Source organism: Rhinichthys klamathensis, unplaced genomic scaffold, assembly GCF_029890125.1.
Source record: "Rhinichthys klamathensis goyatoka isolate OS25496 unplaced genomic scaffold, OSU_Roscu_1.1 h1tg000196l_1, whole genome shotgun sequence".
Lineage (NCBI taxonomy): Eukaryota > Metazoa > Chordata > Actinopteri > Cypriniformes > Leuciscidae > Rhinichthys > Rhinichthys klamathensis.
The window spans coordinates 2436289-2449337 of record NW_026606722.1 but is presented as its reverse complement, the minus strand read 5'-3'; the positions used below and the strand labels follow the sequence as shown (position 1 = coordinate 2449337).

Sequence of the window (13049 nt, the reverse complement as noted above, 5' to 3'; positions counted from 1 at the left end):
TTCCTTTTTAACTGGCTGAATGCAAGATCAAGTCTAATGGTTAGACTTGATCCTGCATTCAGCCAGTTTTACAGCACACATGTTAGTGATTTGCGGTCAGTAACCACATGTGTGCAGAAAAACTGTTTTTGTTTTTTTGGAAAACAGATTCTTTGTAACTCTTGCTGGGCAGTTTCTAGTTCAGTCGGTACTTTCCCAGTTATAAATAGATCGCCTCTGAGAATACAGAATTAAAGCAGAGATCATAAAGGGTTTCATTTTTCCATTTTAGGACTTCAAAGGCTCTCTGGATAAACGTGCGTCTTTGTTTCAGAGTCTGGTAAAGCTCAGCCGCATTTCAATGTTGGAAAAAAATCCATCGCGAATGAGCCTTTTGTGGCCTGCAGATGCGGTAAAATGAGGATCCTAAAACGTTTTGAGTGTGGTCTTGAGTTGTAATGTTTCAGCAACAGATATCCGGTCATGATAAAAGCTCAAGCCCGTCAGAAGCTCGACGTCTCTGACTCGAGCCACGTGAAGCTGAACCCAGTCCTGGACCCATGAGTAGTCTGTGCCATTCTGGAGAAATAAACGGTAATAATTTAAAGTGTACTTCTGAATGTACTGACAAGCTTTTATGGTCCACTAAAATATACTTTGTCATTTCTTCTAAAACATGTAAGTCAAGTATTTAAATTATAATTTACATATATATTTTTATTTATTTATACAGCAAGTGCTTTACAAGTGCATTAGTGCTCGCTAGTGGATATTAAAATGACTCTTGAGAGTCTCAGGTTCACACGAATGCAACATGAAAGCTTAACAGTTAACACATTTCCTAACAAGCAAGTTATTCAACTACTTTCTCAGTACAATCTTATGGTGGCTGTGGTTTAGATCATGAATGGCTGATTACATACATGACATGTTTCCTGATGATCAGGTCGATGAGGTAGAATGAAAGACACAGCGTCTAGAGGGCCGTCACACTCTCGGATGGGAAGGGACGAGTTCTTACAACTTGTAAGAATCACAAAGAAATGTGTAGGGATGGGCGTCCCGTTCCTGAAAGCAGAAGAGAATCATCTGGATGAAGGGAGGAATACAATCTTATGCATTTTGAAATAAACATCTGGCCACCAGTGGGCGGTATGGGCTGTTTGTGAGGTAGCAATAAGGAAACAAACTCATCAGGTCTAAGGCCTGTTGACAAATGGTGCACTAGGCCTAATAAAACATTTCTCATCTCATATTATCAGATTTTTATAAAGTTGGGTCTATTTTGCATCTCATTCCGGCCAAGAACCGCCCACTTAGACAGGAAGAGACCGTGTGACCATTCCACAGTTTGTTGTTTTTACGTGTCATTTAAGATAAGGTAAATCTAAAATAATTATCCACTACCGCTTCAAAAGTTTGAAAGAAATTAATACTTGAATACAGGACGGATGCAATAAATTGATCAAAAGCCGAAGTAAAGTCATTTATAATGTTACGAATAAACGTTGTATTCATCAAAGAGCCCTGAAAATATATATCACGCTATTCGCAAAAATATTATGCAGCAATTCAAATTAAACAAATTAAAACTGAAATATTCAAACAGAAAACTGCTATTAAAAATGTTTCACAATATTACTGTATTTTTGTTTGTGAAAGAGTGCTAGGATCTATTTGTGTACTCTGTTCAGCTTGTATATATTTCACACTCCATCAACACTGGTTAATTTTGCAAACTTACGGTGTTCCCTTGTTCATTAAGTCATAGTTCCCATCAAAGTCGTTATCGAATATTGGCCCGCTCACAACATTTACACCGTTCAGCTCTTGTGAATACTTCACCAGCAAAACATTGTGGAAGTGATTCCAAATATCTGTTACAAAGACATTAGACAAGAACAACAGTGACACGATCAGCAAACATGAAAGTATGGGGTTTATGTGACAAGAAATCATATGATATCAGAAAATGATACCCAATAAAGTGATAACTGTGCTGTCCATAATTCTGTTTATACATGCTTAAAGTGGTCAAGACATGATTTTTTCCTTAATATATGATGAGTTTTTAAGTGCCGGCTCCTTTAAGGCTTAAACAGCCCTGTTATGATTGGCTAACATCAGTTAAAGGATTAGTTCACTTTAAAAAAAACATTTGCTGATAATTTACTAACCCCAATGTCATCCAAGATGTCCATGTCTTTCTTTCTTCAGTCGAAAAGAAATTAAGGTTTTTGATGAAAACATTACAGGATTTTTCTCCATATAATGCACTTTGCTGGGCAGCAAACGGTTCAAGGTCCAAAAGACAGTTTCAGTGCAAACTGTTCAAAGGGCTTTAAACGACACCAGACGATGAATAAGGCTCTTATCAAGCAAAACGATCGCTCATTTAAAAAATAAATAACAAAGTTTAAGTTTTATAAGCTCAAATGCTCGCCTTGCTCTGTTCTGTGTGACTCTCCTGTTCGAACTCGTTCATCAAAATGAACGAATCTTTTTCCGAGTCAATTCGTTCATTTCGTTCGTTAAATGAACCAAATGACTCGAAAAAAGATTTGTTCATTTTGATGAACGAGTTCGAACAGGAGAGTCACACAGAACAGAGCAAGGCGAGCATTTGAGCTTATAAAACTTAAACTTTGTTATTTATTTTTTAAATGAGCGATCGTTTTGCTTGATAAGAGCCTTATTCATCGTCTGGTGTCGTTTAAAGCCATTTGAACAATTTGCAGTTTGCACTGAAACTGTCTTTTGGACCTTGAACCGTTTGGTAGCCAGTAAAGTGCATTATATGGAGAAAAACCCTGGAATGTTTTCATCAAAAACCTTAATTTCTTTTCGACTGAAGAAAGAAAGACATGGACATCTTGGATGACATGGGGGTGAGTAAATTATCAGCAAAAGTTTTTTTAAAAGTGAACTAATCCTTTAAGTGACTGAATGTAAGTGGGCGGGGCCTATGGTGCGATGATGTAAAACTATTTGTTGATGTCTTGCTCTGGAGGCGGGCATATGCAAATGTTTTGCCCATGTGACATCACAGATCCCTCAATATCGAAACGAGCCATTTTTGGAGCTTTATTTTATGTTTTAAATGCTTTGTTTATAACCAGGAGGACATTTTAAGTTTTGAAACTTACAGGATATTTTAATGGTACAAAGACCTCTCATATGTCAAAAGATTTGCCAATTTTTATGTCAAAAGATTTGCAAATGTAGCCTCTTATCCATCGCCGGGCCATTCCGTGCTGATCCGGTCCAGATATGGTTTCATTTTTCCACTGTATAGGGCTGATAACGGAGCTCTTTGGAATCTAATACAAATGCATCAGTCATAGCCTTGGTAACGCAAGTGTTTACAGATAATATTATATGTAAATAGTGACCATGTTGATCAGATATTTCTTTCAATTTTATTATTAACTTGCCAGGCAACAGACAAGTGACCAATCCTGAGTGGCGACGTCACTACACACATTCAACCGGTGAAAAAGCGGCTTTTGATTTCTCATGTCATGACTCCTTTAATAACCCCGATATGTTTCTAACTTCAGCAAGGAACAAATGAAGCATTTTAACTGATTGAAACCAAACGTGTTATTGCAAAAGAGCCACAAAGGAATGGTGGGGAAACAAAGAATGAACCGTGCTTACTCGGGTTCTTTTGAATAATATGCTTATGATAAAAGCATAAACTATAAACTTTTGTAATCAAGCCAATCACTGATAACAGATAAATGTGTAATGAAATACTGGTGCAACTAAAGTTCAAACCACACACACATTCTGATATGCTCTGTATATGCACTAAAGTACATGAATACTTAGTCTATCAGATGAATGATTTCGAATGGAGTGCAGATGATGTTCTACATGAAGTTAGTGGGGGAATAAACTTGGTAATCTTCACTCTAAATGATCTAAACACTTGCACAACAGAATGAAGAAAGAGTTTACCATACACAGGTGTTGCAATACCACTGATGAGACTCTGAAGTTAAAGCAGAACATCAATTCACTTGGCATATTATTGTGTAAATTAACCAATACTGTCTATAAATACAGCAGGCCTTCATCATGACTTGTGAGGATTGCCTGGATTAAAGCTACTAAGCAATTTAAACTTATAAAAAATTAAAGCGTAAATAAACCCACTCAACTTTCTGATACTGGTGTTCCCATCAGGCACTGGGGAGTGAATAATTAATAAAGTTGAATTTTCACTGTTTTCCATCTGTATTTACACTGTTTTATCATTGCTTTTGTTTAGTAACTTGCTGTTTTGTGACATCTGGATTCAGTGGTTTGTGAGTTGATAAAAAGCTAATAATTAAATGGAATGTTAAATTATTTTAAATGTGGCTGCGGAATAAATAGACATACACTGTAAAAAACAATGAGTAAAATTTACTTAATTTTTTTAAGGCAAGTTTTTGCTCTGATATTTTTTGAGTAAATTTCACACATAGAATTAAGTAAACTATACTTAACTTAAGTGAAAGTAACATAAGAAATTAAGTAATTTTTATTTAGCTAATTAAAGATTAAGTAATATCTATTTAATTGAATTTTTCTTTGTACAAAATTTCACTCAATCAATATAACATTGGATTAGACTACACTTTTTAAGTATATGATTTACTCAGAAATGTTGAAGTAATCAATACATATAGTGTGTGTCACCATATCTTCATTTCTAAAGTTAAATGTGTGAACACAGACCTCAATACTTGGTAGACAATACACAATGACGGTAACATTTGATGGATCGTTTTTGTGTTTGAATGTGTCATTTTAAGTAGAAAATGAACTCCAAATGTCACAAAATGGCAGGTTACTAATCCTAACAACAAAAGCAATGATAAAATAGTGTAAATACATATGGAAAACAGTGAAAAATATACCTCATTAATTATTCATGGCCCAGTGCATGATGGGAACACCAGTATCAGAAAAGTTGAGTAATTTTACTTAATTTTATAATGTTTATATTTACGCTTTCATTTCTACACGATTGAATTGAGTACGACTATAGAATTTACTTATTTTTTTAAATTCTTGTTTTTTCATGTAAATTACATTGTTTTTTCTGTAGTATTTACTTCACCACAAAAACATTTTTATCAGTGTAGTCTAAGTAAAGCATACACTAAAATACACAAAGTAAAGCGTATGCTTTAAAAGCATGGCTTAATTCAGTGCTTGAGTAAAATGTACTTAAAACAGAGTATTGCAAAGTAAACTTCAACTAATTAGAAATTACTCAATAAACATTAACTGGCAAAGTAACAGTTACTTTTTTGCTTTGTTAATTTACTTAACTTGGTTAAGTAGATGTTACTTAATTCCATACGTAAAATTTACTTTAAAAATTTTTTAAAATAGGCAAAATAAAAATTAAGTACATTTTACTTAGTTTCTTCTTAGTATATGAGAAGCCCATGTGTCTAAAGATCCACTCAAACAGCTGATCCTGCTACAGAAAGGTTCAGAGAACCAACCAATAAGTAAATAAAATGACTAAAAAACTAAAATGACACTTGATAGTACATCAATAAAATAACTTTAAAACACATATGACATATAAGATCATATATGAAGTCTCACTGAGAAGCCAGTTATGTTCCCACACAAACAAGAAACAGCATCTCTGCTGAGAAAACTGCAGCTCTCTGGACGCTCTTTTCTTTTCAATCCTAGGTGTTTTTGGCAGGTCACCTGCTCCCGTGGGACTCTTTCCTGTGATTCTGGTATAAAGGCCTCAATTCAGCTGTGATCCACTGATTCTAATCATAGAGCAGCTTTAGGCAGCATTTACCTTTCCAGGGAGTGTTGCATATCTTCATTAAATATAAAAAGCACAGCTTTTCAATAGTCTATTTTGGTTCAAATGCGTTTTTAGATTCAGTTAGAAGGCTGGCATACTTTTTATAGCACTGTAGATCATGTTTTACACCCATGCTGATGCTAATGTATGCAAAACAGTTTTATTATCTTGTAATGCAGGAACCTTGACTTATTAAAGGATTTTATTAGCTTGAAGTGAATGTGTATCATTCAAAAGTGTAAATCTTCACAGGTGCCGTCATGTTCTAGACACATTTCTGGAGTCATTCTATTACACTTTTCTAAATAGAAAGTTGGCCATTCTTATTTTATGAGTTGGAATGCAGAATTACAGCTGTTTGAGTAAAACAGGAAACATGTTTATTGACATTCTGAATTCAAAGTTCAACATTTTCTGATGATTATTGACAACGGCACTCCATACCCATTATTCTTTGTTTATGTCGGCGTCAATGGCTGTGCGTCCAATACAGTATTTTAGGAGAAAAATAATAAACAGATAATGATGACTAAAACAACAGGGTTCCCAGCAGTCTATGCTTGAATCATTAAAAGCTACAGAACAATCAACCATAGGGTTCACTAAGAGTAGAATTGGAACTTTTTTTTATTCCAGCATGCCAACAACTTTTAATTTACACAAGTACTGAGTGTGTGTTTTGCTATAAGCTGAATATAAAACACGGCGTACCTTTGAAGGCTGGAAACATGGGCACCATGTTGCTTGTAATGAAGGAGTCTGGCTCAGTTCCTGTAGGACTGAAGTCTGAGGAAGAAAGATAATCGGCCATTAGTACAGTAAACACAACAGCTCTTTCATCACACAGACTTACAGGATACTTGCCAATTGAGAGGTTAAATATTTGTGTATAATGACCACTAAACTATTCATGCAAACGTTTGGGGTCAGTAAGATTTTAGTTTTGAAAGATATGAATACTTTTATTCAGCAAGGGTGCATTCAATTGATCAAAAGTGACAGTAAAGACTGTTACATTGTTACACAAGACTTCAATTTTAAATAAAGGCTGTTTCTATTTATCAGAGTCCTGTAACAAACAATACATTTTATTTCCACAACAATAATAAGCAGCACAACTGTTTTCACCATTGATAATATTAAGAAATTTACCTTAGAATGATAATAAAATTAATTTAAAATTGTAATGATATTTCACAATATAATATTTTATATATATATATATATATATATATATATATATATGCTGTCAAATCGATTAATCGTGATTAATCACATCTAACATAAAGGTTTGTGTTTATATAATGTATATATATATATATGTTTGTATATACATAAAGGTTTGTGTTTATTTAATATATGTGGGTTTGTATATATATATATATATACAGTATATATACATATATTAATTTTTTTAAGATTGTTTTATATATATATATATTAGTGATGCACGATATATCGGCCACCATATCGGTATCAGCTGATATCGGTTCATTTTAACGTTATCATTATCGGCCCGATAGGAAAATTTGTCTGATATATTAAAGCCGATAAATAGTGTATTATTTCCTTCAGCTGAGACTCTTCAGATTCGCACTGTTCAACATTATGCTTTTGAATTGCTTGAAATATGATTGGAATCACTTCAAAAAAGGAAAATATGGTTCAGTCTGTCATATCGGGTTACATAAAATTATAATAAGAACATCATAATTGTGTGTTTGGGACGTGGCTTTTACTGGTGAGGCTTTTGTTTTTGTAATCAGGCTCTCAAAAATTACACACAAATTTGGATTTATATTTATCGGCCAATATATCGGTTATCGGCTTTCAAATATAAAGAATTATCGGTTATCGGTATCGGCCAAAATGTTCATATCGGTGCATCCCTAATATATATATATATATATATATATGGCAATATATAAAAAAATGTATATATATATATAAAATTGTATTATATATTGCCATATATATATATATATATATATATATATAAACAATCTTAAAAAATTATAAAAATGTACTTATGTACATAACATGTATATAATTCAAATTAAATTTGAACACAGCCATAAATAATAAAGAATATCACTCATAGCTCTAATTGAATTTTCAGTAGAGGGCAGAAAGTGAAATGATTTGTGAGCTTTGTTTAAAGCTCTTAAAGTAAATATAGATATCCTGTTGGACTCACTGGGCCGATGCAGGAGGCCAAAGGTCAGAGTGGAACTGTTCTTATAGAACGAGCAGGACTGTCTCGCACTGGCCTGAACTCGCACATCTGCACGCACACATGTGTCTGCTGAGGGACGCACGCTAACCTTGGATTGACAAAGACAGAAAGAAAGTCAGCATTCAGATGAAAGAGTGCTTACCTGACCATTAAAACACTCATCAAGTGTATGACGCAAATCTTGACAGAAACATAACAGTGAAAATACAGTGACTGCTATTTAGTAAATAGACATTTCCACACATTTACATCTGAAAACTGTTTCAAGCCTCATGAGAAAGGTAAGTTTGCATTCTAATCTTGGCTTAATAGTCTTAAACTGTGCTAGATACTTTACATCTCAAATGAGAGCACCTAAATACAAATACAAGCTTAACATTTCAGCTTTTAAACCTTCCAAAACAGTATGATTTGGTAATATGGCTTGTTACTCCCATACATAAACAACAACAACAAAACATTTATTGCAAGATCAAGCCTGAACTCCCACTGTGCCATTTCACAATCTCATATTGGCTTGCAGTCGGTTTATGAGTCAAGAGAGCCAGAAGATACTGTAAGGATGATTGAATTTAATTCAACACCCTTATGACATTCAAACCTGTGTGAATTTATTTTTTCCCATTGAACATAAAAGAAGAATATCCTGGTTATTCCTCGGAGGACTATAGCGCAGTCAAGCCCCATAATGACAAAAACACCATAAAGCTCGATTGAAACATTCAGTAGCTTGTTTAAGGAACAGGTCGAAAATTAGAGCCATTTCTGCTGACTAAATTCCTGTTTAGTTAACTTTTATCAAATTCAATTTCTGTCTGTTTCTCACACAAAGCTATCATATGGTGTCAGAAAACTTGGAATATAGTGCACAAGTCCTTTTGGACAACATTTATGGTACTTGAAGCTCATAGTTCACTTTGGTTCTTATGTGTACACTATGATATATGTACAGTGCACGTGACATACAGTGTACTGTATGCGCTCATCTTGAACATGTCCCTTAATTTTATTTGCACACATTAGTTTGTCCACAAGGTGGCAACATTGTCCCAGGCTCTTGTTTCACAGTCGAAAAAAGACACAGATGGGACGGAAAAAAACAAAAACAAACCTAGGCTGCATTTAAGTTTTTTGTGCCCTTCCCTCGCTAACTTCCCTTCGTCTCGCTCGGATGTGCGTCATTGCTTACGTTGCACTAGTGCCCACTACTGGCGGAACCCTTGGGACGTGTTTAATAATAATAATAATAATATTTAATAATTCATTACATTTATATAGCGCTTTTCTAGGCACTCAAAGCGCTTCATATGGAAGGGGGAATCTCCTCAACCACCACCAATGTGCAGCATCCACTTGGATAATGCGACGGCAGCCATAGTGCGCCAGAACGCCCACCACACACCAGCTTACTGGTGGAGAGGAGACAGAGTGATGAAGCCAATCAGTGTATATATATATATGGGGATGATTAGGAGGCCATGATGGACAGAGGCCACTGGGCAAATTAAATGGGACGCCCTCCGCCCTTGATCACTAGGAATCCAATATGGAGTTGATTCATTATTTATATATATATTTCCTTATAGATTTGTTTACGCACCATTCTAAAGGCCTGTATCTACAGTATGCTTGTAAAAAATCACAGAAATGAAAATGATAACAATACAGTCAACTATAACTGTGTAAATAACAGTCAGCTTAAGATAGCTACTAGTATTATGTGGTTAAATATCTAAATAACTCCAGTATCAAACACTTGAGTTGTGTGGGGAGGTAAAATTAAGCGTGATCTGCTGTGATGTCACAATCAGGGTGCATTTTGGATCTGTCTGAAGTGTACATGTTGAGTAGTCAAAATCGAGGGTTCAAGGGTTTATCCAATATAAGCTTCCCTCGTCCACTTGACGAAGTCGAACGCACTTCAAAATGGTGTCAGTGATTCCCCCGCTCAGGGAAGTTCGCGAGTGTATGTCGAAATGAGATTGGTTCACTGGTTAGTCCAGTTATCCAATCACATCTTCTGCTGAGGTAAAGTCATGTGAGGTTTTTTTTTATTAGGTGCTCGAGTTAAACTATTCTATTCTATTCGTTACTTTGATAGCACACATGATCAAAGTTAGACAAACCTTCTAACTAGAATGCATTGCGTTTGTCAGGCACCAATCGGTCTGTGCAGTGCTGTATTAAAGTCAATTTCTATTCAGTTAATGTGTTTTCATATTTTTTTTAGAATGTATGCAAATAGCAAATTTCAGTTCCAGTCAAAACACATTTCACAATTGCATTTCACATGAATTACAATAACAAACACAAGATCTGCATGAAGCTGAGAAAACACTTGATGAGTCTGTCTGTCACTGTCCCGTTGAGTGTGAAGATGATGATGCCAGAGACTGAGATTTACTCAGCGGTCGGCCCACATAATGAGTAGCACATGCTCTGTGAGGTCAGAAAATAGGACATATATGATATATGATATCCCTCTCCTCCCTTCAGCATCACCATTAAACCTCTGCACATTTACACCGTCCTTTTTCAACGTCAGAACAAATTCCCCTTTTAGGAAGCGTTTAATTGCACTTATAGTGTACTTCAAATCTTAAAAGTATATATATTTGATATATACTAGTAGTACTTATAAAAGGCCACTTAAGTGTACTTAAAGAGAGTTAAAAGTAAACTTAATATCAAGCTAAAAGTTTTACTTCAGTATTCTTTAATTCTTTACTTAAAGAACATTTTAAATCATTGTTTTAAAATTCTTATGTCATGCTTTAAATATGTACACTTATTTTAATGTGTTGACTAACATACTAAAGCACATGTAAAATACTAGATCATTTTAACTGTGGTGTGTTACTCGATTAAAGTTAATATATTTTAAATGCACTAAATTGCAAATGCAACATAATTTTTTTATTTATTTAAATACATGACATACAAGTTTCAATAACAAATGATATTATATATTTTAGTAGCCAAAATGCTTCTATAGTATATTCGGCAGTAAACTTAAACCATATTTCCATCATAATAGTAGTAATTATGAAATTAAATGCAAGTCCTTCTCAAAGTTTAAACTTTAATACCTTCTCATGTATCAATTAACATGCAAAATAATTGCATTCACTTCGCTCTAAAGTGTATTCTCTTAAAGTATATTATTTCTGTAATAAGTATTCTTAAAAGTACGCTAATGTGTACTTTGTTTTCACAAATGTTTGAAGTTAAAGTCCTGTAATGATTTGAAAAAGGGCGTAGTTCACTTAAATCCCACTAGATTAATTATCACAAAAAAATATCAAACGAAAACCCCCGCTGTGCAAAATGAGCTATTGTGTGTGAGGCAACCTCTACAATAAACTCAACTTTAAAGACCACATCACAATTAAGCCATATCAGTTAGCATTGAGATCATCCGTATACTAGTGTACTCCTAAAAGTTGACAAAATCAACTTTTAGCAAATAAACCTGTACACATTTAAAATGTACAGTCACTTTTGGGAGGATACTGTCCACTACATGACTCGTCTTGCTCTCATGGGCGTATCCAAATATGTGTCAAATAAGAAAGTGCACTCTAAAAAAAGATGGTTCCTCCCTTTTAATTATAAATACTACCTCTGACTAACAGTAAGCTGTACCAGTCTGTACACCTCATGTTTAAAATACGTCAACAAAGAAGAAACAGCTGTGCCTGTGGAGTGATAGTTGGGGCCGTAAACGAATCTCACCGTTGCATTCAAAGAGTATGAAACCCAGAGGGGCATCAGGATGTCTCGGCTGTATCCGCTGATGTACGCACTGTGCTGAAGTATACAGTGATCCGACTGCTCCTGAAGGACACGCGGGAGTCCGTAAGGCAGATGAACAGGCTTGACAATGCTGTCTATTAAAGGATTAAACAGAACGTTTTTCACTGTACAATTATGTCACTAAAAATAGTGTCGATATGAACTATCATTTACTCACTTGAATTTGAGTCGATGAGATGCTGGTCCAGACGGCTCACCTGAAAACGTTTTTGGAAATTCATTTTTAATGAATAAGCAACAAAAACATCATTTAGAAATATATATACACACACACAAAGCTCACAAAGGCTGCATTTATTTGATCAAAAACAGTATTATTGTGAAATATTGTGAAATGTAATTTATGTGATCAAACCTGAATTTTCAGACACATGATCCTTCAGAAATCATTATAATATGCTGACTTGCGGCTCAAGAAACATTTCTTGTTATGGTCAATGTTGAAAACAGCAGCACAGCTTCATATTTTTGTGGAAAAATATTTCATGATTCTTTGATGAATAGAATCATATCATTTTTTTTGTCTTTGCTGTCACATTTGATCAATTTAATGTATCCTTGTGGAATAAAAGTATTAAATTCAATACAAAAGAAAATATAACTGCCCCCAAATTTTGAACGGCAGTGTATACACTAAATCATTTGGAGTGGTTAAGCACAAGTGGCTTGACTCACTTCCCTTTCAAAAACTGGAAAGCTATGTAATTGTGACAAACCACGGGGGAAACAATTAAGAAATCCAGACAACACCACAAAGCCAAAAGTGTGTATGTGATATGGATCAGAAAAGACAAACAAACAACAATCATAACTCAAAAATAAATCCTCAGAGCTACAGTGTTACACTGCAGAACTCTCTGGCAGAGACTGACATGACCTCAACTCCGTAACAACATTAAAGATGCATGGAAGATGTATCAATGCTAAAGGGCATTAGTCTAAATGACATACTCTATCCACTTTTTTCTTCAGAATTGTAATAGGTAAAGGTAATATAATTGGCTTCCAAGTCAACGCGTCTAATGCAGTTCTGGTTGCAGTGCAACTATATTTAATTTGTACATTGACCATGCATTCACAAGATTTGAGGCCCCCTGTTAACAAGCACAAAGCAACAATGGCAAGGAAAAACTCCAAGAGTAAGGAGGAAACCTTGGGTGGAACCAAGACTCTTCCAAGGAGTGA

The 13049-nt window shown here is 34.7% G+C and overlaps 1 protein-coding gene across 2 annotated transcripts in view; it reads right to left on the bottom strand.

Annotated features, from left to right (window-relative positions):
• Positions 1-240: 240 nt before the first annotated feature.
• The window catches only part of enpp1 (ectonucleotide pyrophosphatase/phosphodiesterase 1), a 76847-nt gene continuing 64038 nt past the window's right edge, over positions 241-13049 (bottom strand). The window contains exons 19-25 of one of the 2 annotated variants that reach the window (XM_056262644.1): positions 12018-12061; positions 11784-11934; positions 8010-8136; positions 6524-6598; positions 1724-1856; positions 903-1047; positions 241-558 (exon numbers count right to left, since the gene is read on the bottom strand). In XM_056262644.1, coding sequence (XP_056118619.1) covers positions 406-558; positions 903-1047; positions 1724-1856; positions 6524-6598; positions 8010-8136; positions 11784-11934; positions 12018-12061 — 828 coding nt within the window. In that variant the 3' untranslated portion in view covers positions 241-405. Of the gene's footprint in view, positions 559-902; positions 1048-1723; positions 1857-6523; positions 6599-8009; positions 8137-11783; positions 11939-12017; positions 12062-13049 lie in introns of both variants that reach the window. The other variant, XM_056262643.1, reaches the window with a different exon arrangement.